We start from the raw sequence: 27,029 nt of genomic DNA on the forward strand, positions 1-27,029 counted from the left end.
GCAATAATAAAACATTGAGCATGCCTTGTTGCAGAGAACTTCATTATCACTTACAAATAAACAACAGTAAAGAAAATGTAAGAAAAATGCTACCTGACAGTTTCTTTCTCCACACAAGTCATTACATTATGCCCTTGACATCAATGCTGACTATCATTCTTGCTTGAGCCAAAACTAAGTATTTAATATAGCTTTCAGCTAAACGAGATCACTCTAGTTATGGCTGGGGTGTTTCAGTTTGCAAAATGACAAAGAATAAAAAATATTCATAAATAAAGTAGCAGTTCAGACAACAGAACACATGATTTATCTAAGGTCTAAGCCCTGAAAATCCAGTGAAGAAATCTGTCAGTATCCAATAAACTGCAAGAACATGTCTAACATTGGATTTTTTTTTTTAACATTGAAAATGGTGTCAAAGCTCTAAAGCAATGCTGATATGCACCTTGTTTTATGCCCATGAGTGTTCTGCAGCAAGTTTTTGTTTTTATTTTTTTTGCAAAGCAGTATCAGCAAACAGAAGCAATTGCACCATAAACATGAGTAACCTCTAAATTATCCATAATTATATTTAATGAAAAGTTCCTTAAAGTCCCTTAGTTACCTTCAATGACAGTGTTAATAATTAGCTTATCATACTAAGCTGATTTCTCAGCAGCTTCAGTCTCCTGTTCAGATAGTTTCTCTTCTGACAGTACTGTCATCCACGGGGACACTGAGCGCGTGATGGTTTGTTTGGCCAGATTGTAGTGGTTTATGACTGTGTAAAATTTCCCTCGAGCACTGGAGTCTTGTTCAGAGTAGTAGTTTTCCAACCCAGCTGGAATGCATTGATTATTCTGAAAAGGAAATCCATCACTTAGATTACAGATACAGCCCCACACACACCAAAAGTAGGTTAGGTTTTTTTTCCATTTCCTTTTAGTCTAAGCCAACATTCACTTTCTGTGAGTCAAGCAGCAACATCCAGCAATTAACTACAGTGTTGCCCTACTGTGTTCAAAATGTTCTTCCCTGCGATCCTTAAACTACTCGTGCATTTGCCAGGAAGACCAGTCTGGGTTTATATGCCAGAATAATTAACATACAAGAAACATGCTTGTCTGAAATTATTTTTTAAAGTACTCAATCTCTAGTTCCAGCCATATTTTGCTGGTTTTTTCCTCCCTACCTAGTTCCAGCTGTTTCATCTACAATTACAGATGTCTGCATCCTACCGTTAAGATTAGCTTCAGGCACTTCAATACGGTGCTGTCAGTCTCAGGGACCGAAATTAATACCGATATATTGGTGCCAAAGTATGAACAGTTTTATAGCCCAGTAAATAAGACACACAGAGAACACATTGTGGGTGGCCAAGCTTATGTGCAAGTGTGCACACACATACAAAATACTTCACTCCTGATGACTGTCAGAAAGATGTAGCCAACAGCAGGCTTTTAAAAAGCTACCTTTAGCTGTGGGACTACATTATTTAATTTCCCAGAAGCGTAAGAGCACTACATAGAAGCTGCTAGATGCTCAGAGCTTTTGAAAGTGAAATACCTGATTTAAATACTAAGCAGGATCCAAACTTTGCTGTCATCTTAAAAACCAACGTGAACGTGCACGTGCAGTGTGTTAGCAGGTACCATCTAGCAACCGTTCCAGTGATGATGCAGTAAAAGCCTACGAAGCAGCTAGTTGCACTGAAGAAAAAAAGGACTTAGACATATCCTGTGACCCCCCCAGGTTTTGCTCCAGAAGGTCACGGGTCTCTCCGCAGGGCCTCTGCCATAACTGCCAGTCCAGGCAGTCTTGCCTGATACCTCAGAGTGTTGGGCAGTCATCTGGGCAACTGAATTGACCCTCTAAAATGTAAGCTATGAGTAGCTGCAGCTTGAGGAAAAATAAGTTTAATCATTTCTACTCTTACTGTTTAAAAAGAAATAGGCTCTTCGGTCTTCCTGCTTCCAGCACCAGAAGACTAGAATTTATAATACTACAGCACAGCAACTTTGAACTGCTACTGTTCTCACAGAACTTGGCAAACAAAAGTTAGTGTTGGAAATTTCTGAGCACAAAAACACAAGCAAAAATGTCTGGATTTAGGACCAGATCCTGTATCTCAAATGTGTCCACATTTACTTTTGGCTTGATTCTTGTCCTTGTCATAAAAAAAAAAAAAAAAAAAAAAGAGAGGGAGAGCGAGAAGTGGCATAAATAAGCACCAGTAACAACAGTTTCAAATGTTTTAAATCACAAAACACAAAATGATTGGGGGAAGATCCAGCAGACAGTCTTGGCTTAATATAAATTTTGCATCCTAAAAATGTTAAGAGTGGAAAAAAGCATCAAAAGGTATGAAAGAAAAAAGCAAGACTTGCCAAAACAACAGGCCTACAGGTAGTCTTATGAACCTGCCTGCCCCCAATGAATACAATCTTGTGGCAAATTTGACTGCTGAAAGAACACTCGCTGTCACAAGACTAACAGTCCTCCCACGGACTTAACACCTCATCGGTTCTAACCTGCTTGCGTGACAGAAACCTCGATGTGTGTCAGACTCGCAATGGGGCTCGAAGTTACCACACCCACCCAGGTTCAGTTTATTTGTTCTCTTTCGTTAACCTAGCAGCCAGGGCGAATCTTCCCTCACAGTTTTGTTTGAAGTAGCACTACAAAGCAGACAGGATTTAACCCTGGCTAAGCAGACACTGGTGCCTATTCAGCACTGCTTAAGTCAACGGAGGTTTCCCCATGGTCATAATCATCGTATACGCCAACTGCAAGACTGGGACCTAGTTTTAAAAAAAAAATAATCCAGGAATCTGGAATAGAGCTATTTGATACACATGTTCACCTACATCAACCATTCCATCTTCTGGAATTATTATCCATGCTTTATCTGGGATAACTGACACTACTTCTGATGTGATAAAATGACTAAGAAGTACGTAGACACAGACATCTTTGTAGTGATTATTTCACCCAGTCATGCGATGTAGTCACAATTCTAAATATTTAAAACGGGGGAAGGAACACAATCCGTTGATCTCATGAAATCTGCCAAGGAAATTCAAGCAAATGTAATTACTAGTGCTGAAGACAAGCCAAGATTACCGCCAGTCTAAAAAAATGCCACAGAATCTTGTGTTGCTTTTAGAAGCAATTTGCTTTGTAACAGGCAAAATGACTCAGTAATGTTACTTTTTGTAGTCACAAACATGCACAACATCTGACAGAAGAGCCTAAAGAAACACACAGCAGAGTTTCCATCTTGACTGCATTTTTGCTCCTGGGATTTCATGCTTCTAAAGATGCGAAAAACCTCCCCTTTTACTCACTGCTCCTTGTGTACTGCCCAAGGACAGCCCCCTTTCCTTAGCTCCTAATCAAGGCAAGCCATGCAGCACTCAGGAGTGACTGAACAATGCAAAAATGGTGTCGATTCTCATCCTGACGCTTGCCTGAGAGAGACCTTCAGCTTACGCAGAACATTTCTCTCCATCCTTTTTATTTGTTTCTGTGGTTCCCAGGTGAGAGAAGTAATAAGGAAGGCTGTGAGGAGAAAATGGATGCTCCAGAGTGAGTTGCCAGTCTCTTGTTTCTTTCACAAGCCTTCTATTTCAGAAATTAGTTATGGGTTAAGGCCTTTGATGCCAGAGAAAATCCTGGTTGCCAGTCTATATCTGGCTGTATTAAGATGACTCCTTTTGTTCCTTTGACATAAAGACCCCAGTGGTATTCACTTATAAACAGGATCTTCTCTCACATTAACTTTGCTGGGTCAGTAATTCCAAACTTAATAGATGATGGTTGTGTCTTTAATGCATTGAAATTACTTTGTGGTACTGTCCATGAGTCTGACAGAACGCAGGTGCCTTGGCAATGAAAGCTAAAGGGTAACAGATGCAGTATGGAGCATACTGAAGCCCTGGAGAAATTCCTCCAGGATGTAAGTGCACTCAGGTCTTTGAGGAAAACTCTGGTGAGTCTCACCAACAGCCAGTAAAGAGTGCTTCAGAGGCGTGATCTACACAACAGCAGTACCAGGGCTGCATCAGAAAGCTTGAGCAAGCACAAAATTGAGGCTCAAGCAGTTTAAGATTGCTGTACAAAGGAAGATGTGCACCTTTTTAAGCACACCTTCAAGCCCTGGATGCGTAGGACAGCAGAAAGACTAAAAACATTGAAACCTTTGGAACTTCTCCATGTATGAGCACATCAAAGCAGAGAAGAGTGAGTCTGACTCACAGCTGTGGTAGCTCAGCCTTTATACAGAGATTCCCATGGTACCAGGCTTCCTGAGGCAGGGGACACCTTTGCCCTTAACCAGGAAATCACATCAGCATCCAAAGCCTGGGACATCCAGGCCAGAGAATGTTGTTGAGCCCACCTGAAGCACAAAGCCAGTCCACAAAGACATTGGTCACGAGGTGACAGACTTCATCTCTCTTAGGACATCAGTGCCAAGCTATGCCATGACGTATTAGGGACTCTCCCAAAAAAAGATGCAAAGGCAACAAATACAAATTCACGTCAACACTGCTAGTTTCAGGCCTTGTGTCATTTGCTAACGTGTTTATCCTGTAAAACTCTTTAAGAGTTACGTGTCCAAAGATGCTGTGTCTCCTGGCATTATGCCATCAAGCAGCTAGGAAACAGCCTCCACAAAACCCAACACTGGAGACAGTAATAGTAGCGCAGTATGTGCTGCATCTTAAAAACAAAGCATGAGCTATGGGATGTTCTGCGTAACTTCTGTTTCACACACAGGGTCCTAAGGAGAGAAACCCAACAAGATTCTGTTCACAGTGTAACTGAAATATAGCTAAGAAACTGTTCTCCCCTTAAATGTTTGTGACACTAGGAAGAAAGGACAAAAGAAGCCAGAAGGCTGCAACTCAAAGGAAGGGACAACATGATATGAAAGGAAGCAGAAGCAGCAGACTGTTACTAGACTTATGACAGGAGCACGTAACTGGCCATTCCTGTCAAGTCAGGATCACATCACGATAGGCTCAGTAGGAACATACAGTCCATATCCCAAATCGCTCAAAGCCAAGAGAAGGCTTAGGAAAAAAAGGCTATCGTCCCATGAGACATGAGCACAGCAGGGTTTCAGTGCTTGTCTGCGACAACACAAAAAAACAACAGCAGAACCAAAAGCTGGATCTCCTGAGTTACAGCCAAATACTCTAACCACAGTTGAACCAAGGGAAAGCAGTAACCTGAAACTGAATGCTTGGAGCTAAGTTAATCCAGCAGGGCATCACTGATTATAACTTTGGACTAGATTCTTGTAAGATATTTATATGCCTGAAGTGACAGTATCAAAAGTCCTGAACAGGATCATCAAAGGAGTGCTGAGGCAGCCATTCCTTCTTAAATCCTTCTGAAGATCATACTAGGTACCCATTTGATTCATTACATGACTAAATATTCTTAAAAAATTAGAGGGAAGAATGCCATCATCACCGCTACTTTTCTTATCTAATTACAGCCAAGTTCAACCCTGCTAAATTTACAACTGAGAAATCAACATTACCTTTCTGACTTTCAGCCCAGGTCATAGCTGAGGAGCCAGCACTAACATCTCGCACGAACGAAGTGAGCCTCAGCCTCCCTTTTGGTTAGCACCAGTATTTTTTCCAATAAATGTGTTTTCCCTTTTTTGGCATCACTTTTGGCCTGTGGCAGTAGGGCTCGGAGGTCACTGTTCTAGAACAAGAAATTCTTTCTACAAAAATAACCCTAAGGTAACTCTGCTACTCTTAATGAGAACATCACTCTACTGTTTCTTTGACACATATTCCAGAGTCTTTTTTTTTTCCTCCAGGTTTTATCATTCTTGTCTTTCCTAAGATACATGAATTTGGAGGAACATCCAACATTAAACCATATGACCCAATAAATGACGGCTTTGTGCAGACAACTGCAGATGAAGTATGTTTGAAGGACACTGGTGTTGGGTCTTTTGCTATATTTTCAATGCATTAGCAAAAGCAAATTTCAAAGCATTAGCAAAATAACATCGTGAAAACTGTGCAATAGTACAACCTCAATTATAAATTAAGCAGAAAAACACATAGCAGGAAGCACACTAACCTATGAAAACAAACACAAATTTCTATGCAATACAGCATGACTTAATCAAAGTTATGCAGAAAACAACACAGAGAATATTACATACTCTCTTATTTTTCTAGACTGTGTACACAATTTACCTTGAAAACAAATCCTTCTGGACAGGTATGATCATACTTGTAAACCTTGTAGACTACCAGAAATACAACACATGTTAAGAACGCAAGGGCAAAAAGGACCAGCACAGTTACCTGTAAAGAAAAATAAAACATGCTTATGTTAGTAATGCACTGCTTATTATATTGCTGTTTGTTACTGTAGGCAACAGAAGCTAGCTATGAACGCACTTTACAGTAAAATCAAGCAAAGGATAAAAACAGCTTCTTAATTATTGAGGGAGAACAGGGAAACAGCACTTAAGTGCTTCTATCTCCCCCTTCTCGGAGAAGAAAGCGGATGATCTGGTCAGTGGCCCGTTGCCTCTGTACTGCAAGGCTTTTTTCGTTGCATTTCTGTTCAGTGCACACATGAGGCCAGAAGGACACATCGAAGCAGCTTGGGTCTGCTGCTTTTTCAGTATTTGGATGATGCAAGTGTAAATCTAGTTTATGTCAGCTGGCAAGCATGTTTGTTTTCCCTGTGCCTGTGCAAGAACAGAGTCAGGTGACAGTAAGTTAGCACAGGTGTCATCCAGATAATACAAAGGTGACTCTTAGCAGGGCAAGGAGAAAGTAGTGTCTGCCCTCTCTTGTTAGGATGCGAGTTTCTTGCACCTGCTGTGAACATATGGATAGTTTACACCAGTAGTCTGCATGCTTGGTTGCTCAATGCTCCTTAATTTATAGGTTGAAACAGTACTTCATCACACAGAGACTGTACAGGAGTAGTTCACTGCCAGATCCATAAGGGAATACACCATGTTCAACATCGGGCTAGCCTCGAGAAGTTCTGTTGCAACTCTTTCCACAGTGCTCCCAGAGAAGCCTTTACAGACTGCATTACACAGCACTGACTTTTCACCATGTCCTTAAGTACCCCTTTGGTCCTGAATTTGGGCTGGAGGAAAATCCAAGACGCACCTTAAGTTGAATCTGAAGTCAGTGTCAGTATCAAGCTAACCTTTCCCAGGAATAAATTCCAAGCAGCTGAAGACTGGCAGCCTTTTAGGTGAGACAGGACACAGAACTACCTCTAGAATTACCTCACCTATTGACAAGAGAAAGCACAAGATTTTGGCCTACCAGTTACACTGCAAAGCTCCCTAATTCAGACACGTTTTTGTGGAAGGTGTGAGCTGAGCAAATAGCATTCATTACCTGGGAGAGTGTCCCAGATGTGCATTTTTATTATTCTAAAGCTTCTACTGATAGACAAATGAATAGCTCAAGGAGATTACAGAGTAAGAGTGGTTCAGCTTTATTTTTTGGCAAGTTAGAAAGAAGCCAGCATGTGCTACAGCATAAGAAAGAGTAATAGAAACAAACAAGATTATGTGATTAATTAATTAAAATAAAGTATAATATGATCTAAATTTTAAAGGAAGACGAGTAGGCCAGCTATATACACCTCCTAAAAAGAGAACTGAGGCACATCAGGGTCAATTACGCAATCAAGAATAATCTGGTATTTGAGAAAGCAACAAAAAAAATTGTAGCTTTGCCTCTTGGTAAAAAAAAACACCACACGCTCCCTTTATGATAAACCCCAGAACTAATAGGATTGGCAACACTGCAAACTGCGTGTGGCAGCGGAACTAGTACACTGAAGGACTGAGATGAACTTTTAGGGACTTCTCATGCCAGCAAAGTCAACTTCACCATGGGCAGACAACAGTGAGTGCTAAACTTCCTGGCTGAAACAAGGTTGGGGTGTATCGTGTGCTGCTGAAGCCAAGGATTTTTGTTAGACAGAAAATAAGCAAAAAAAGGAGAGCCAGAGGAGAGGCAGGGAGAACTGCAGATCAGAAAGTAATTTAGCAGAAGAAATGTAGATATTAATGTAACAATGCCAATCAAAATGAGACATGGAGCAAAGGACCTTTCTGGTTAATAGCAACATCTTCAGTTTCTCAGAACAGTCACTGGATTACAAAAAAAAAAAAAAAATCAATCATATTCTTAATCACCCTCGGAAAACCTCACACTGACATCAATTTTCAAATCCAACTAGTCTTTCCCCAAGTTTATTACTTGTTTGCATACACAAAGGTTAACATGGATAGATCACTCTGTCTTGCCAACCTTGTATTTTCTGCTCACATGTCCCATGTCTCAGTATGTCCTGCATGAATCCAAGAGATAAAGCGCATTTTCCTTTCTGGTCATTCTTTGTGGCCCAGTTTAATAATGAACAACAGACCCCACCCCCATTCCTGGCCAAGCTATGCCCTAGCTCAGCCCTTCTCATATGTTTTTCATCAGGCCTCTCCCTTTTTTCTTCTATGGTTGTTTGGGGCCCCTTCCTGTGTTTCCTCAGCTATCCCACCCACACACATGTACAAGGCTCTTCACACTCTGGCTTGGCCCAAACCTTGCATCCCATCTTCCAGTGTTCTCCCCTCCCCACAACTGTAACGAGCCTTATTCTCTGTTCTCCCCCCAAAATTCTCCTTGCACTCCAGGCTCTAGAAAAACTGACCTTTCTCCCCTGAGCTTGCAGTTCCCACCTGGGGCTCCTTGTCCCACCTCCCTAACACCTTGCTGGTATCTCTAAGTCCCACACACTGCCCGTGTCACACTGTACCCGTATGCAGATGCCCAGGGTCCACCTGCCCCACCCGGCCAAGGGGCCCTAACCATGCCTGGGCCCCAACGCAGGTCCGCAGCCCTGTCTGCCTGTGGGCCCATGGGCCCATGGCCTTCTTCCCCTGCTGAGCTCCAGCTGCTGCTGGGCAGCATGGGAAGATGAGGAACCAGAAAGGAGGGAGCACTCCTCACCCAGCCCAGCAGCTCTACAACACACACACGGCCCGGTCCAAGTTGCAGGTTTTGGGTCATTCACTTCCCACTGACTCAAAGTGTATGTTACACTGTTCCTTTGCTCTGACAGTCACTGCTCTTTCCCTTAGAGAAGAAAGAGAAAAGAGAGACTAGAAAGTGGGGATAGAAAAGATAAAATCCAGATGGGATTATTGCTGAGGCTTCCCATGCCCTACAAGATATATTCCATACAGCCTTCGACAAAGGCTGCTCTCTCTAGGAGTACGGGCCTGTGACATGGGACATGGACACCAAGCAGAACAATTGCTATGGTATGGATCAATTCACCTCACGTTTGTCTCCTCCACAGATAGGAGTAAACAGTTTAAAATGCTTTGAAAAGTATTCTCAAATCTCAAAGCATTTTAACCATATTCCCTGGCCATCTGACTAGCAGGGAGTAGTAAAATTATAACATTATTTCCCAGTTGTAACGTTTTTGACATACAGATGAGGCCTCAGGACCATACTGTAAAACTAACAAGCTATTTTGTAGTTGAGACCAAATATTAGACAATAGAAAAAGACTTGTATTTCCACAATCACTGCAGGATCACTCTCTCCAAGGCTCTGAAACTGTTTCGGAAAGTAATTATGTTTTTTTAAAGAGGTCAAAAGCCCAGTGTTGTGCAGATTGCTGGAGCCTGGCAAGTTGCAGAGCCACAACCTCAGGGCTCATTTGCTGAGACATGGAGCAAAAACAAGACCTGTTTCAGCAACCTATGTGGAGCTGTGAGTTCTCACTGCTTGTACAAGTCACGTCCAGCACGGTTCTTCCCTTGCCACACAGTAAGCCATCAGGAAGAGCTCTCAGGGCTCCTGGTTCATAATTCTCATGGAATCTTTCTCTCTTAGTGTATTTCCTAACGTTAATAATTTTGGTACTAACATGTAAATTTTTACTCTCATTATCTCCAATAATTTGCAATCGCACTCCATTTGCAAATCCCTAATCAAGTAAGCTCTTGTCTCCTTCCTATTAGAAGAGAAGCTCTCTTCTCTTGCCATCCTTCAGGATACAAGTAACTGCTATTTAAGTAAAGGACAGTCACACATGCAAACGACACACATGCAAAGAAATCCATCGCTGGATTCCAAGGTGATCGCAATCACCTGTTAATCCAATCCACTCCTCCCTTATAAGCTGAAAATCCTTCTCTTCCTTCTAATAGCCATCTTCTTTCACTATCATAATAACCCACCACTGATGGTCCACAATTGTCAGATCCCCAGGTTCACTTCTGAACCTGAGGCAGTCAGCTTCTCTCCCCCGCCAGTAACACAGTGCGACTCTACCTCTCTGCCTCGCCTTCTGAGCCCTCTCCTCCTAGACGCCTTTCAGAAATAAAAGCATGGAAAGAGGGAAGGCAACAAGCTGCTCTTCAGACCACAAGAACTTCCAAAGCTGTCATTTTATTGCTTTCTTCCACAGCAACTTTGCACACTCACTGTAAACTAAAGGAAAGTTATTGTCTTCTTCCTACCGAGGCACTAGCAGCAACTTGCCCTCTTCCTCTGTTCAAGGTAGGAGAGGATGCAATGCACGTGCAAACACCACTCCCTCTCTTCTGGAAGGAAATCTGGAATCTCTTCTCTTTGTGGTAGCCAGCTGGCTGAGTGCAGGACCCCACACAGTGGGAGCACAAGTCTTTCGAATTACTATGATCATTCACTGCCATGTACATCCTGCAGAACTCCAAGGTGACTGTCACACCACACAAGTGATGGGCTTTTAAAATACTTTTTATGAAATAACTACAAGATAGCATAAACAACCATTTCTTTTAACTAGGAACTCAAAGTGTGGTTTTGTTTTCATCTTGAGAGTGTCCTTTAAAGTCGTATTTAAGGGGATCTGGCAGCAAAACTAAGTGAACAGAAAAGATGACAAGGTATTATGTATGTGGCAGATTTTTGAATAGATTGTAAGTGAAGAGCAAAAGAAGGACAACGTCTAGCCAGAAGCTATTACAGTAATCAAAATGAGAGATGACTAATGAATGAACTAAGTGTACCCACAGCAAAAAAACCTGTCTTCAGACTCTGTAAGCATTTAGTCGAACAAATGGAACTCACCAGATCTGACAGCTACACTAACATGTAAACAGCTCTTACCATCAAGATGTGCTACATCTTCCCAATCAGTCCATCGTACTTTGCTACAGCTGCAAGACACTGCAAGCTGTATTTTCTCTGTCTGGCTACTGCAGTCTCCTCCTTCCTCACTTCGCTAACGTTTATTGTGCTCCCTTTTTAATCAAGCTGGAATATTACAGCAAAATTCATCAATTGCACCAACTGTGCCTGCTTCTCTTCACAGCCCTTCCTGGCTCCTGTCCCTTTCTGAACAAATTACAAGCCATGTTTCAAGGCATGCATAAGTCTGCCCCTTTTGTTCCTCTTAGCTCTATCTCCTTCCATTTTGCCTATATCCCACTGTCCCACTAAAGCCTGGGTGCCATTTTTTCCTCTGCCTTCACCTCCACCCTTCTCGTCATGCCTCCTCCTCTTGCCTGAAATTCTTTCATTAACCCACTCTTACTGTGCTGCTTTGCACTGCCTTCCTTCATGCTTCTCCTTCCGTCATGCACCTTTCAGCACACAAACCCACCTAGGAGCATTCCTGTTATTACAAGAGTGGAACTGAAGTGGAGCTAACAAGACATGCAGTTATTTTCACTGCTCAATCACTGGCACTTGGTCACATCTCATCTCTACATCTATGCATTATCTATTTCAATTGCAGCCTCTTGGGAATACAACTTTCAATTCTGATTTGTCTGTAAAGTGCTAGGCACAGACTTGGTGCTAGTACCAAACAAAAAGAGTGAAGACATACATATATAGAGCACCTTACATATGAAGTGATTTACAACCAATTTATGCTTTGCTCACCAGTGAAATGCAAAGCCCTCTGGGATGAAATACAGCAACTCTGTACAACCATTTAGGACAGGAAATTAAGATTATTACTATCCAATTTAAACTACAAGAGAATTTTAGGCAGGCAGACTGTAATTACAATAGATTGCATCTGGCTACATCCCACAGACTAAAATTTGTAAAACATCACACTGACTTCCCTGCAAATGGCCGTGACCTCCATTTCACCTCTCTCCACTAAAATCCTGCAACTCCAGCTGCACAATGCCCTCTACCAGCGCATCAGAGAACACTGAAATTGGCTCTCCACTTCGCCTAACATTCCTGCTTTTCCAAAATTGTATTCTTGTTTGCTATTACCTGGGCCTGTCCCAATAAGTTTACATGAAAAATGCGTCTGAAACAATGCACTTAAGGATTAAGAAATGTTCAATTTGAAGTAAATGGCAACATGAAAGAAAAAAGGAACATTCACATCTATACATGCAACATTTGACTCGTATTCATTTACAGAGCAATCCAAATTATACAGAACAACTTAGTACAATTTCCCATACTTGCTATGGGAATATAAATACATATAAAAGATGACTGGTGACTCAAAAGTCAACCAGATGCCTCATTTCAGAAGAGTATTTCTAACATCACATGTCACGTTTCAGCTATATGACTCCTCTCTATCTATTAAACTCAACTTCTTCACCGGAACATTCCCATCAAAGCCTTGTGCTCAAAGAGGATGATAGTTTTGGGGTAGACTGTACAGAAAAAGCACGAGAAATCAAAAGACTGTCCTTCTCAAAAAGAGATGACAAAAAGGAAGAGAGAACTGGCTTGGATGCTTACCTGGAGATGACTGGGAGCAGCAGCAAGAAAGGCAGATTCATGAAGGCCAGTAACTGAAAAGAAGCTACAGACCCAGTGCTTATTAACAGCGACAGTGCAAGACAACAGAACCAGCCTGCAAGGGAGTTGATTAATGAAGCCTGAGGGAGATACTGTTAGACAAAAACAGATTAACAAGGTAGTGGCCTTAAGAGTCTAGCACTGTGGCTTAACAAAAACAGGTAACAAGGCAGTGGCGTTGAGAATCTAGCACTGTGGCTTAACACAGCTGTTCGTAACAGTGTTCCCATCATCCTCCATCACATGGCACTATGTATTAGTTTCTTAACTACAGAGATCTGAGGAAGCAGTTCAAGAAATCCTGTGGCCCTGAGGGGAACGGAGGAACCTTGTTACCTTCCCATACAAACCCACAAGATACTACTGAGGCCAGGAGAAAGGCTGGAAAAGGTTACTACAGAACATCTGTAGTCGAACAGGTCACTGTTACAGTGTCGCTGGTTCTGCTCCAAGAAAAGGATTTCTAACGGATACAATGGCAGAGGACACCTGACTTAGAGCAGGGGAGCTGCTGTTAGGCATCCACTTCACTTAAATCTTCCAGCTCTGACTGTAAAAAAATTCCTTTTAGCCAAAAATTTAGCAGGAGGATTGTCACTGTCATATCAGAGAATTATCAAACATTTAAAAAAAATGGAAAAATGACAGTTGCCATGCAGTGCCTTTACTTACATCAATCGTTTTAAAATAGCGGTTACATTGAAAGAATCTCCTTTATTTTTCTTGCTTGAAGTAATAACGGAAAAATTCAAAGCCTGCCGAACACTTGTGAGCAACTTTAACCCTGTGAGTAGTTCTACTGAAGAAAACAGAACTACTCATGGCCGTAAGTACCTGTCACTCTTCCAGCACTAAGTGACAGACACAGAATATACTTAAGGAAGTGATATCCTGTACAGGAATCAGCTGACATCTCACGCACCTAACAGACTTTTTAAGTGGGAGCAAAGAGAAGATGTGCCCTTTAAGACAGATCAAAACCAGAATATTTAAATATATGTTGCATACATTTTTTCAGCCTTAAAATGACCAGGTAAAACTGCGAGAACTGATTTTGAAAGGAAGTCTCGACTCCTCTTCCATAACCCCATGCAGACATTTCAACAACTGCTTGCTACTTGATAGTACATGGCTTGCACCATATGGTCTTACCACAGAAATAAGCTTGAGGCTTTGGCTCTGCAGTTAGATGTATGTAGAGATGTCAAAGATAAAGTCTGAAGAATTGAATTGCCTTTGAATAGAACCAAATGGCTGAAGGCATACCACAGCCTGGGTTTATTTAAGGGCTTGAAATTTATTGGGAAACATAAGTGTTTGCTTTCAAAATACTTCTGAATGTTCTTTATTCAAGTTTCCCCAAAGACAGAAAAAAATCTCATGCTTTGATACAACAGACATTTTTTTAAATTGGTGTGTTTGTGCACAACTGCCAATTGTAGCCCAATTCAATGAGTGCCAGAACAGACATCCCACTACAAAATCCAACTGGAGTTTGTAAAAATGCTGCTCTGTCAACAGGGGAGGCAAAGGTTTGGCCTTGGGTAACTGATACCATCAATTTTCTCCTGCAATAGCTTCCTCCTATGTCCTAATTCATAAGACTTCTTTGAAATGACATTTCCAGCCTTCTTGTGTTATTCTGTACAGCATTCAATTTACAGGAGAGAAAAATCTGCCTCGTTCAAAGTTGCTTTCCAGATGTGGAGGACCAACTCCCCACATTAGCCTACACTGTTCAAAGAACAAAAGCAAGATTTCTGTATCTCAATGAAAAATAATCTTCAGTGAAAAATCACATCTTCCTTGGTGTGGTTAGTGCCATAAAACTAAATTAAGACCACAGGGTTCTCAGAATCAGGAAGCCTTCACATTCTTCTGACAGATTATGATTTGAATTCAGAATGTGGCTTCACACAGGAAAATTACACTTGCAGTTTTCTTTGTAAACATTCTCAGCTCTGTTGTAATAACTGTGGTAATGTGGATTGAATGAAGAAAATAAGTTTTATAATTTCTTATTCACCCAGCTGCTAAAACACCAAATGATCTACATGACATATGCACATGTTGGAGTTGCTTCATTTGTTATAATGTATAATTTCTCAAGAAGAACAGCTTTAGATGATCTGCACTGCTGAATCCCAAAAATGCAATCTGCTTTGTCCTTATTTAACAAGTACATCTTAGAACACACATGTGAATTATTTGTAAATATGACTGACTTTTTTTATTTTTAGCACAACATTTGGGCTGTGTCTTGTGGCAAGCTTATGCATCGGTGATGTACAATATTAAAGTCATTAAAACAGCATCTGAAGCTTTTTTCATGAACACACACCAAAGTCAATATCCCACCAGTTAAATAATGCATTTCATAATTATAGCAAATATTTAATTTTCAAACAAATGTCCTTTTGCTCTCTCAGAATCAACAGCGGCAGTTAACATGATGGTTCACAATTAATAAAGACCCAGGAGAAAACCCCACACAATCAGTACTTTTCATCTACATATTTATGAAATTTCATCAATTATTCATGTAATATTTACTACTGGGAGTGGTGAATATGACAATCATCCCTGCTAGAGAACCAGTCAGTTCTCTTTAAAATGTTGCAAGCGGCATAATTCAATTCTAAAACTGTTATATAGAGATTAAGGGACATTTTTAGGACCTGAATGTTCTGCATGAAACTATTGTTTTCAATTAACTGAACCACAATTTTCCTAATTGATCAACCCCCACACTCTTCTTTAGAAGCCTAGACTTACAGCCACAGTGTGAATCACCCTGCAATTCCCGAGACACCAAATCTTACTGAAACCTCTCTCTGATGCAGTAGTTACCTAGCAGCAAAACCTAGCAACCCTGTAGTATGAGATTAATCCCAGAGTGATCATCATAAAGTAATATCTAAAAGATATTTAAGTATGCCATCCAAAGGTATATAAAAATGCAACGCAAAAATGCTCAGGCTTCTAACTGTTCAGCTATACAAATTAGAAAAGACTACTCAACAGCACGACAAGCTATTTATTTGTTGTTCAGTGAGGTCTCATTTGCTCAGCTCTCCCAACAAAGACAGAAAGAACCCAGATCTACAAAACGATGCGCAAAACATTTAGATGCGACTAAGATATTCAAACCCCTTCCTCATCTACAATTTCATGTTCGAGCGATGAAATACCACTAGCTGTAGGGACTAAGGTAAGTGCAAAATTCCTCAGGTATAGGTTCTGCTCAGTTGCTTGGAACCAAAGTCCTAGCAGGGTACTCAAACTAAACACTTTCTTCCCTTTCTCTTCTACAATGTAGTAAGCATTTTCAGATCACCTTAGTGTGACTAGGACACGCACAAAAGACAGCCAGCCATAAGTCCTCCTTGTTCTGAGCTGTCCATCTGCATCTTACCCAACAATATAGTGTACAAAACCCTCACCTGAGAAGAAGGGGATTACTCTCAAGGACTGGTACTATCGTGCCAGGAGGAGAAAGACAGAACGTTAGTCAGAACGTAGCATTTTCCCTGAGGGACGGGACGTCCTTGCTCCAAATTAGGGAATAGAAAAACTGGAACTAGGTTTCTCACCTCGTTAGTAAATCCCTGCCACGCTCCGTAATATCTCTTATTAGCTATCTGGGGTGGTTCCCCACACAGCTTACTGGGAACCTATGTTCTTCACTATCGCTGAAGACTCCAGCGGGTGACCTGCACTTAAAACCTGTCCTGGCAACACTCTGCAAAGTTCCTTTGCAAATGTAGCCGAAAGTGTCTAATGCCTCCTTGAGCCTTCACTTTGTTTGTTTAGCATGCTCTGATTCCACAGAGAGCTGTATATACACTGCTGAAGGTAGGCTTGGGCCTGGGCAGCTTTTAGAACAACAGATCTGGAATCTTTGGGTGTACCCTACAACTCCTATCATGCAAACAGATGTTAGAAGCGTGCAATATAAAGAGAATCCACATCTTTACTGAAACTCTGTACTTTTCCCTCATACTAAACGTTAGGCTTTCCAAATGTATTTGTACTTGTGCAGTGAACAGTGTGGTTGCCTACTGTTCAAAAATGCTTTGGCGTCCTTGGGTAAGATGCCAAATTAACAGCACTGAAAAGCTGTAGACTTCCTTTGTTAAGAGAATAGGTAGGAAAGCATGAGCTGAAGTGCTGACTTTCCTGCTTTGCTTTACTTACACAGAGCAAGAAAACCCATCCTCCAGTGAGAAGGGGGAAAGGTAATTCAATCCTTGCACCAGTTAAGCTCTCAGCTTTCTTCTGGGACTACTGAAGGGAGTAATAGGGGTGTGGACACTAAAGAGTAAATCTGAGTCAGATTCTTGCTGAACTGCCATCTGCCAGTAACAGTCGTCACCAAGCTCTAAGATACAACTGGACCAAGAAAACTGATAGCAAAGAGCTCTGGTATACATCCCTGAGCTGCCAAGTCATACATTTAACTATAAAAAAAATACATAATGGACTATGACAGTGCTTTTAAGAGAATGGTTTGGCCAGACTGAAAAATAAGAAGCCAAGAAGAAAACAAATACTCTTGTGGTTCTTGCCCTTCAACACTAACAGGAGCTTTATCCATGCCATGACAGCTACCTGCGTGCAGCCCATATATACCCTGGCCAGCCACATTCTGAAACCCACACGATGACAGAAGTGCCTTCTGCATTCATCTGCCAGTGAGGGATTACAAGCAATAATGCTGCAAGATTTGCTTTTGCCTCTAATTGCTAAATACTGAACTATTATAACATTGAATTTATTTTTCTCATGTCCAGCTATACCCACAACAGCGACTCTGTTAGTTATAGCCAGTTTTGACTACGATCAGCAATTGATTTTAAGCACTTCTGTGAACACAACTGAGTCATTAACATCTTCAGAGAGCACTGCTTACCTTAAATCTTTCTGAAACCCCTTCAGTGATGCTGATTGTGAATTCAGCTATTTTAGGAGTACGGAACTTTCCCTTCTTGCGATCAGGTTCATATTCTGTTTTCGTTTTGACCACAACCTTTTAAAAAAAAAAAAAAATCAAAAAGCAGTCAGCTGAAACTAGCCACAAGAATCTTACTTATTCATTAACTCTTCTTTTACCTACTTACAAGTGCATCTAGCACAATATTCCCCCCCCCCCCCCCTTTGTGTAATTCTTCTTTGGAAGCTGTAAGTTGTTAGTTATTTTTCCTGTCATAGCAATCATCAACAAAACTATCTCTCAAAGTGGTTTTGATGGACCTCCAGAAAGACTTGTTATGCAACAGTTTCGCAAACATTCAATTTTTTGAGCTGTGGTGGTAGTGTGCTGCTATACTAGGCAAGCATCTACTTAGTTCAAATGCAAATCATGAAACTTCCCACTTTGTATAGTTTGAAAATAGCCACCTCCATTTACTTCAGATCCCATTAATAGGATTTCAAACTGGAGACCAACAGGATGAGATCATTATTGAAGAGTACCCATAGAAATCTAGCAGATGATGATTCCACCAGTAGCCATGTTCTCTGAAGGCAGGATTTTGAATTTAAAAGAAGTGGAATGACCCATCTAGTTGCTATTCACTATGTGCTAGACTGTAGCTCTTGGCACTTTTATTTTTAACATCTAACTTTTGAATTATCAGCTGCAAGCAGCAAGATGCACACAAACCCTTGTGTTAATGAGATTTCTTGAAACACCCAAGGCTCCTTAACTTCAGTTTATTCCTTGCTATGAGCTACTGCCCCAAGCTACACAATTTAGCACCCTACCTGTATTCCTAAAATATTAATTACGTCACTCATATCTCTAGTGCTCTCCTAGGCATTCTAATTGTACAAAATTTTCACATACCTAACCTATTTGCCTCATTTTAGTCTTCTGCAATTTTTCAGGATCTTTTTCAAAGTATCACTCTCAAGATAGGGTGCAGTTTATCGTACTGACAGCGCTATTAAGATGTGCTCAATTTTCTCTGTTGTTCCAAAGAATAAATATCTAGACTCTGAGATTTTTAGAACCAGATTCTATCTTTAGCACAGCCCGTGGTATCAATAGCAACTACATTATTCTAAAATTAAGGTTGTGACACTTACAGGTAGCCAGGCACTGAAATTAAAGCTTTGGGTTCCCCTCTCCTCACTTCCCTGAAATGGTATCTAGAATGTGTAACTGTACCTAGACTCAGTACCACAAAGCTTATTAGACACTTCTACAGCATTACACATTTATGTGCAGGACATAGGTTTAGAAACTACTTTACCTATTTTCAGTTATAATTAATAAGATAGCAATTATTAACTATTTAACTTTACAACTGCCCAACAGCATCATGGAAGTAAACTGTCTTAAGATTTCTGGAATGCTTTTTAACATTTTACTTCTATTCCTCCCCCATTTATGTTGCATAATCTCAGGCAACTCAAATCACATTCAGCTGACACTGAACGTACAGTTCTATCTGCTTGGTTATGTAATGTCTTCTTTTGTTTAACATACCTAAATATGAATTTAAATCAGTTCATCCCTTTAATTTAGAAGCTGTCAAAATCATCAAATTCTTAGTGCTGTAGTCACTACTGTTCAAGAAGTTATGCTTCACTGCCATACTGGAGCCTTGTAAGTGAATAAGCAGCACAGATATATGAAGTATGTACTCCTATTCATCATACACGAGTGCCTTCGTACTTCAGAACTTGATCTGTGTGTCAATCTTGACTTAATACTGTTTCTTTTTTCCGTATCAGTTGCTCTACTACTGCCTTTGAGTCTGTAGCAACCAGTAAAGACCCACTGACATGACTAACCAGACAGTTACAGAAGGAAGCCAGTAGGACCAATGAATACATGCTTTTTTTTTTTCCCTCTCTATGTCTGCAAAAGGAAAGGAAAGCAAAGCTAATATACAAATAGACAGTGGAAACAGTAGAAAAGCCAATCAAATATTCTTTTATTTAAGCTTCTAGCCTAGCTGTACATTTGCTTTCGCTCAAGGCAAATGCCGTGAAGGTGGGAGGAGTTCCACTGCATTCTAGTAGGAGCAATCAGCCTCCTGGGTTCACTACAGAGGCTCCGCTCAGGTTAAACCTATTACCATATAGGTCCCTAGTTCAGACTTCTGCTTAGCAGTGCAGTAACAACAAATTCCTTTGGACGTTGGTCCTTGGTAATCGGTTATATCCAGTCACCAGTTGGCAGGCGTATCAGACACAGTAAGACTTAACTTGTTTTAAAGCCTCAGGGTGCAATTTTGTCCTCAGTTACAAGATTTACACCCACGTAACCGAGGGCAGAAAATGGACCCTCAGGCTCTTTAACAGCTGTTACAGCTTATTGCATTTATGCCTGCCAACTGGTCACCACACACAACACAGAATGATGCTGATACCAATTAAAATGGAGGTCACAAATTCATTTGTATTGTCCACAAGCAGCACTCTACTGAGGCAAATTTCACAAGCTAAAATTCTTTACCCCAAGATAAGATTATGTGAATTATTTTGAGCTATGAGGAAGGTATGGCTATCAGTTTATCTACAAGTAGAACTGAGCTCATGGAAGACACAATGGCAAAACCAAAAATCAGCAGGAAGATATTACTGACCATTTCCCAGCTAAATTTTACATTTTTCAAAGACCACAAAGCTTTTTTGCCAGATGCGCATGTGAGAAATGTGCAAATAAGTATCCTACTAAAATAGGATACCAAAGAACAGAATATTGAAATATCTGAAAAAGTATCCTACTACTGTATGCCTTACCTGTATTAACTCTTAACTGAAATCTTTATTGTGAGGAGAATAAATGTATTTACAGGCTATCACATCACCTTCCTAAATCCTTAAAATTAAATCCTTAGTAATGAAGCCATGTAATGAGGAATCGAGGATGCACATTTCCCTTCCAACCTGTGAGCAGCACATTGGACTGCCCCCTTCCAGCTACGGAGCATCTGAATCACCTGTTTGGTGGGTTTTGAACCAAATAAGTTGCCAAGGAGAAAACTCAGTGGCCTGTTCTCATCTTGTTATTTCAGCTTGTCTGGGGCTAGCATTAATTTCCTACTGAAGCACAGAAGGAACATGGAAGTTCTTTCTCTCTGTGGCCAGTCTGCCCATGCACATCTTGCAGAGAAATAAAGCAGTGCTTTATCCCCCCATTAGGGGAGCTTTTTCTGGACAGAGAAAATTCACGTCATTCACAGAGAATACACAATACCTTCCAGATACAAAAAAAAAAAAAAAAAAGATACAGAATAGGAAGGGCTATGACAACACAGCATAGAGAAGCTTGCATTTGTATGTTTATATATGTCATACAGCAGCACTGAAATCTATGTATGCTTATGGCTAACATTTCCCACTGCTTTTTAATGCAAATCACTACTACTGGATTTTCATTAGCTTAACTGTTAGGTTTTTTCCCCCAGATGGAACTAGCATGCCTTAAAACACCCCCTATTTCTTGACATTTCTAAGCCGCTCATTACACGTAACCTCTTCTTTTGTTGTTTGCCTGAGATTTGGGTGTGATTCTCCAGGGTGGAAACTAAAGCCTACTGTACCTTATCAGGAGGTGGGAACTGGAGCTGATTGACATCCAGGGGTGTGATCAGGGGGATGGTGTCAAATCCATCCTCCAAAAGGGGCTGCTTTGTGCTCTTGTCGCTGAAATTATTCCCCAGTTTCACCATTCTTCCAGGATAGAGGGATTTTCTGCTGGCACACACAGGCACACACGCACAGAAATGCTCAATGTCAGAAACTCGGGATGCACCAGATCTTTCCCCAGCCCCCGGAGAATCCAAAATATCTTACGGCAAAAAAAAAAAAATTACGTGTTGGTTGCTGTGACTTGGTTATATTTTGGCGTTTTGGCAAATAAGAACGATGGCCAGCGCTTTTATTGTCGAAGTTTAAAAAAAACCCAAAACACCGAAAACCCAAAAGCACCCCAAAATCCCCGACACGGTAGCCTGATCCGAGTGATGACTTCCCCACGGCCCCGCTGCGGCATCGCCCCTCAGCCCGCGGGATCGGGAGGGCGCCGCTGGTGGCCCCTGCCCCTGCCCCACCGCCGCATCTCCCCGCCCGCCCAGCCCCGGCTCGCCTCGCTGCCTGCCCCCCGCAGCGGGGCCGCGCCCGCAGGGCACCCCGCGCCCTTGTCCCGCCGCGCCCCGCCATGGCGCTCCCCGGCCTCCCCTCACAGGAGCAGGGGCAACGGTCCTCCGCGGCCGGCGAGCTGCGCCGCCGCCACTCACCGCCGCGGCTCCCGGCCCTTCCGCAAGGGACGGCGAGGTGTGAGGCAGCGGCCCCGCCACTCACCGCCGCGGCTCCCGGCCCTTCCTCGGGGGGCGGCGAGGCGTCGTTCCGCCGCGGCCCGCGCAGCAATGGCGGAGCGGGGGGCGAGGCGGCGGCTCTCCCTCCGCGGGTTGACTCTGGGCGGCCGCAGAGCCCGGGCGGTGACGCAGCCGCCGCCTGGCTGAGGGCAGCTCTGGAGCAGCAGCACAAAGGGGCCCCGCGGGGATGAGGCGGGCGGCTCCCCCCAGCCGGCTACTGGCGCAGCGGCAGCAGGTGGAGGAGGCGGCAGCGGGGGGACGGGACGGGACGGGACGCGCCGCCCTCCGCGCCCCTCCCCTGGCGGAGCCGTACGGTGCCGTACGGTACGGTACGGTACGGTACGGTGCGGGGGGCGGCGGCGGCTGCTGCCGCCCGTGCCCTGCGCTAACGGCTCCCGGGGCGGGCGGGGGCCAGGGTGGCCGCCGCCCACGCCCCTCACGGCAGTCCCTTGTCCCTGAGGTAGAGGCTTCCCGGCCGGGCTGCCCTCGCCCTAGGGGAGCCCCGGCGGGGGCAGCCTCGGTACCTCGGGCGGGGAAACCGCGCTAAATAAGGTGGCGGCGGAGAGGGGGCCCCGGCCCCGGCTTCCCCGCCGGCGGGGCTGGGCGCCGGCTGCGTCAGGCGGGGAGAGGCGGGAGGGGGGGTTGTCACCGGTGGGTTAGCTTCGTCCTTAGCGCGTCTGCTTTTTTCCCTCCAGTTCCTGCAGGGAAAGGACGAGCGTGCTTGTCAGGACGGTGAGACCGAGTTTCCTCTCTGCAAAGGGCGGGGGGGAAATGCGAATATTGGAACTGGCGCTCGCGTCACTTCAAGGTAAATGCGTATTGCAGAGCTTTGCAGCCCGAGTGAGAGAGGATATCTTATGATCTCGTCTGTCTTGGGGAAAAAAAAAAAAGGGATTCATATTCACTGTGCTGTCTGCTATAACCCAAGGCAACCAGCATGCTCATTTTGTAGTCTTGCAGGTGCATTGTTTTCAGCGTGTGGAGGGAAGACCACTGTAGGCGATGCAACAAGTGACTTGGATGGTAGGCAGCTCTTGAGAGAGAAGAGGCAGATGGGCGCTCAGGCTAGAGCCAGTTTTGTGCTTCAAAACCAACCAACCTCTTCTCACAGATGATAGCATGAGCAGCCCCTCTTCTCCCTTCTGTGCTTTGAGCGAGCACAAATTATAAGCAAAATATTGTATTAAAAATTAGATTGTAGAACTTGGAAGTGACTGCAATTCCTATTTCAAATTTTCTTGCTCTCAGGGCATCACTGTGTTAGTTTATTCTACCATTCGGCTAAGATTTTTCTTGGTACGACAAGGGGCAGGGACTAAAGGTTTGCTTGTGCTTGGGATTCAGCTGTCAGTCCACAGAAATTTAAATATTTTAAATCACAGTGCTGATGCAAATGTGAACTGCAGAAAAAAGTCAAACCATGCTGATCACAGCTTCTCTTATCCTAGGAACTGATGTTACAGACATGGCTTTCCTGCTTCGCATTTAAAAGCACCAGACACTGGTCATCGGTGGCTGAATTTCGGCTAATTCTAAAATGGGCAAGGTCATAATGTGTGTAGAATACCAGAGAGATTTCAGCAGTGAGCCCTTCCACATACAAGTCAGAATTTCCTGTCTTTAATGGGAATTTAGGCTTTTCTATGCAGAGCATAGCAAAACTAAGGGTTGGTTTGGGTTTTTTTCAAATCTCAAAAAAACCCTTATTTTTGTGAGTATTGTTTTTAATCTAAGAATTTTATTTTGTCTGAAAATCACGTTAGCCATCTACATCCTTTTTTGGCTCTCTCATGCAAGCTCTGAAGTGGGTGTTAAGAGTGCAAATGAAACCTGAGTTCAGTTACAGTCACTGGAGAAAGTCCTGTTGACTTCATTGGAGTCATGATTTCACTCACTTCACATAGGAGAATCTCAGCGAATCTGGTGCAGAGTTAATGAAAAAAGTGTACTCAAGATTGTTTAACATCCTGTTGCTATAAAAATAAATCCCAATCTCACAGTTTAAAATTATAATACGATTTTTTTGTTGTTGTTGTTGGTCTCCTAAAGAAAGATGCTCTGGTTCCTGTCATGTCTTGTCTTTTTTTCTCTTTGGCAAATAATTGATTTTTTTTTTTCTCGTTTCTTTCTCAGAGGGCACAGAACAATGGATTTTTCCTTCATTGGCTTTGGTTTTTTTGTCATAAACATCATTGATAATGCTAGTGTCGTCAGCACAGTTCTGGGAAGTACGACTTAATTAGTTAAACTGCTGGCTGGATAACTACCTTTGCAGCAGCCAAATAAACATACTGGAAGATGAGAATGATCAGTGGGCTAATACTTATTTTTAAAACATTCTCAAGGGAATAGGTTACTTCAGATATAGAACAGAATACTCCCAAACCAACACAAAACATTTTCAAGGTAGAAATTGATTGTTGTGCCTCTCAATTACTGAGCAAGCAGTTCTGATTTTGTTGTTGTTGAAGATCATACCAAACAGATAAGAGGAGGACTCTGAAATAGTGAATTTACCTCTGAGCACTATAAGGGCAGCAGCATTTATATACCTCTCGATGCCTTATTTTTGCAGCCTTCCATGTTCAGAGGCTCTTGACCCATGTGTCTGGCAGATATGGCTGGCATTCAATCATTAGCTCTCAGTACCTACTGATTTCTTATGTGGTTTGTTCCAGTTGTCCAATTCAAAATGCATTCCATCTCTCTTTTTCTGAGGTCAGTGGTCTGTAATGCTAGAGGCCCAGATTCCCTTCCTGGCTGTGGCATAAAGCAAGTCATGTCTCTGACTATGGATCATCTTGTCTATCTCATTTATTTCCCCCATCAGTGTTCTGTTCTGAGTAAATAAAGTGTAAAATAAGCTTGTCTTACTTGAGTAACATTTCATAAATCATACTTGGATGTGTTAAGTAGAAAAAAAAAGTTATTTTATATAGAAAATTGCACCTGTAAGTGGAAATGAAGGGGTTTCTCAGAAAACAAGAAGCACTTTAATTATTTAATTTTGGCAATACCCTTGTCTTACAAACAAATGTTCTTGAACAGAACAGATGAATAACCCACGGATGGATGAGTGTAATCCATTCATTTGTATGTGAAGCCAAAGTCATTCAGAATTCAAATGACATCAAGAGTCCAAGTGATGATCAGAAGTATATTTGACAGTATACTGTAGGGAGCCAAAATAACACAGCAAATGGCTTAACAAATTGACTGAATGGGTCCTTTCATCTCCAGCTTCTGTGATTTTATATCTGAGCCCTTCTGTTGGCTGAAGATGGTCAAAAGCAATGAGCAATTGTGTATTAAGTGTGTGCCTGAGGTATCAGTATCAGATTAAGATGAATGGAGGTAAATTCCCCAGTTGACTGGTGAGGCTTTTTTTTTCAGTTATTTGAGCATATTCACGGGGTACTCTGTTTTAGTGTCTCTTGTAGAGAAAAGGAGAATTTTAGATAGCCTGTCTACAGTGTAAGTTATTCTTCTCTTTGGCACTGTGCATTTCTTTAATGGTAATCTGCCTTTTATGAACTTACGCTAACTAGGCATAGTCTTATCCAGTTCTCTAGTTTTACAGAAAAATCCTTACCTAGCATTTTTGTTAAGCAACTAAGTACTGCACTTTTGCCACTCAGTACTACTACAAATACTTGGCTTACCGTTTTTCATTTGAAGTGCATTTTACCCCATATACTGTGATGTAACAGAATAAAGATATGTGTTTGTGTGTGCGTCTGCGTATACATACACACACACAAATATCTGTGACTAATAAGTGTCTTTATTTGCCAGGTATGTGAAATGAGCAGCTAAGAGGATTTAATTTCTGGTATCAAATAACCAACTATAGTTTGCTACTGATGGTTTTAGAAGAAAGAATGAGGTAACTTACTAAGAAAACTGGCATGCTTCCTAGTCAGAAGTTGCTGCCTTAAGGATGCAAAAAGGTATATATTAATGTAAAGAATCTTTGAAAAGAAATCTGTCTTCAAAACTAGCACACCTCTTTTCTCCAGGGCTCCTGCTGTAGGTCATTTTGCTATGGTTATTCAGGGGGTTGTAAATTTTTGGAAAGGACTGTCCTCCTCTGTACCTTCTACAGAGTAACTCAAGTTCCAGGTGCTTAACAAATAACACACATCCTTGCTGAGGCACTTAAGTGTCATGGCCAGCAATCTTTATCTAATGTTAGTGATCTCTGAGGAAACACGATAGCTCCTCGTGGGTTTTGACTGGTATGTAGGCAACAGAAAAAGCAGCCAATGCACAGAATTGATGACCTAGCGGCTAGTCTCATTAAGTCAGATTGTACCCTGATTTACTTACTCTGAAACCTTAATGGTCTCAGTGAGGTTAGAATTTACTGTGTGTACCATCAGCCTAACTATGAAAGCAGAAAATTTGCACTACGATCAAGCAGATGTAGTTCTTCCTAATGAACTAACTAATGGAGAAAAAAAATAGGAAGTCATGCTAAGCTTGTGTCTGCTGGCACTTGGTCCAGGAAATGATACAGAAGTCTTCCTTAAATAACAGTAGGCCTATGTCTCACAAAAGCTGGAGAAAGACCAATTGCACGGGACAGCCTGCATTTTGACCTAAACCGAGAACACATGCCAAGTCTTCATTTTGTAGCAGAAGTACGAAGAATAAAGTCTCACACTCTCTACGTATGGAAATGAAGGAAATATTATAAACTGGTAAGTGCCATAGGGCTGGACTTCTGATTCATCACAGGCAAAAACTCTAGAAATTACAGGGTTTTTTCCTGCAAAATACTTTTTCTAAAAATGAGGACAAAAATTGTGACCATTAACCTATTATTTGTGATTTGATGATGCTTTATTCAGGTTGGCCA

The 27,029-nt window shown here is 42.1% G+C and overlaps 1 protein-coding gene across 3 annotated transcripts; it reads right to left on the bottom strand.

The window, feature by feature from the left end:
- On the bottom strand, positions 1-22,344 carry NSG1 (neuronal vesicle trafficking associated 1). Of its 3 annotated transcripts, none has more exons than XM_050895311.1 (5): positions 22,155-22,344; positions 21,395-21,545; positions 17,749-17,865; positions 6,210-6,320; positions 1-839 (listed from the first exon to the last, which is right to left on the bottom strand). In XM_050895311.1, exons 2-5 carry the CDS (start codon positions 21,521-21,523, stop codon positions 639-641), a joined length of 558 nt encoding a protein of 185 aa, XP_050751268.1. In that variant the 5' UTR covers positions 21,524-21,545; positions 22,155-22,344; the 3' UTR covers positions 1-638. The 3 variants fall into 3 exon arrangements, with proteins under 3 accessions (XP_050751268.1, XP_050751270.1, XP_050751269.1); XM_050895313.1 differs by having other exon boundaries at positions 21,395-21,548; XM_050895312.1 differs by lacking the exon at positions 22,155-22,344 and adding an exon at positions 22,091-22,150.
- Between the last annotated feature and the right edge of the window lie 4,685 nt (positions 22,345-27,029).

Source organism: Gymnogyps californianus, chromosome 4 (assembly GCF_018139145.2).
Source record: "Gymnogyps californianus isolate 813 chromosome 4, ASM1813914v2, whole genome shotgun sequence".
NCBI classification, from domain to species: Eukaryota; Metazoa; Chordata; class Aves; order Accipitriformes; family Cathartidae; genus Gymnogyps; species Gymnogyps californianus.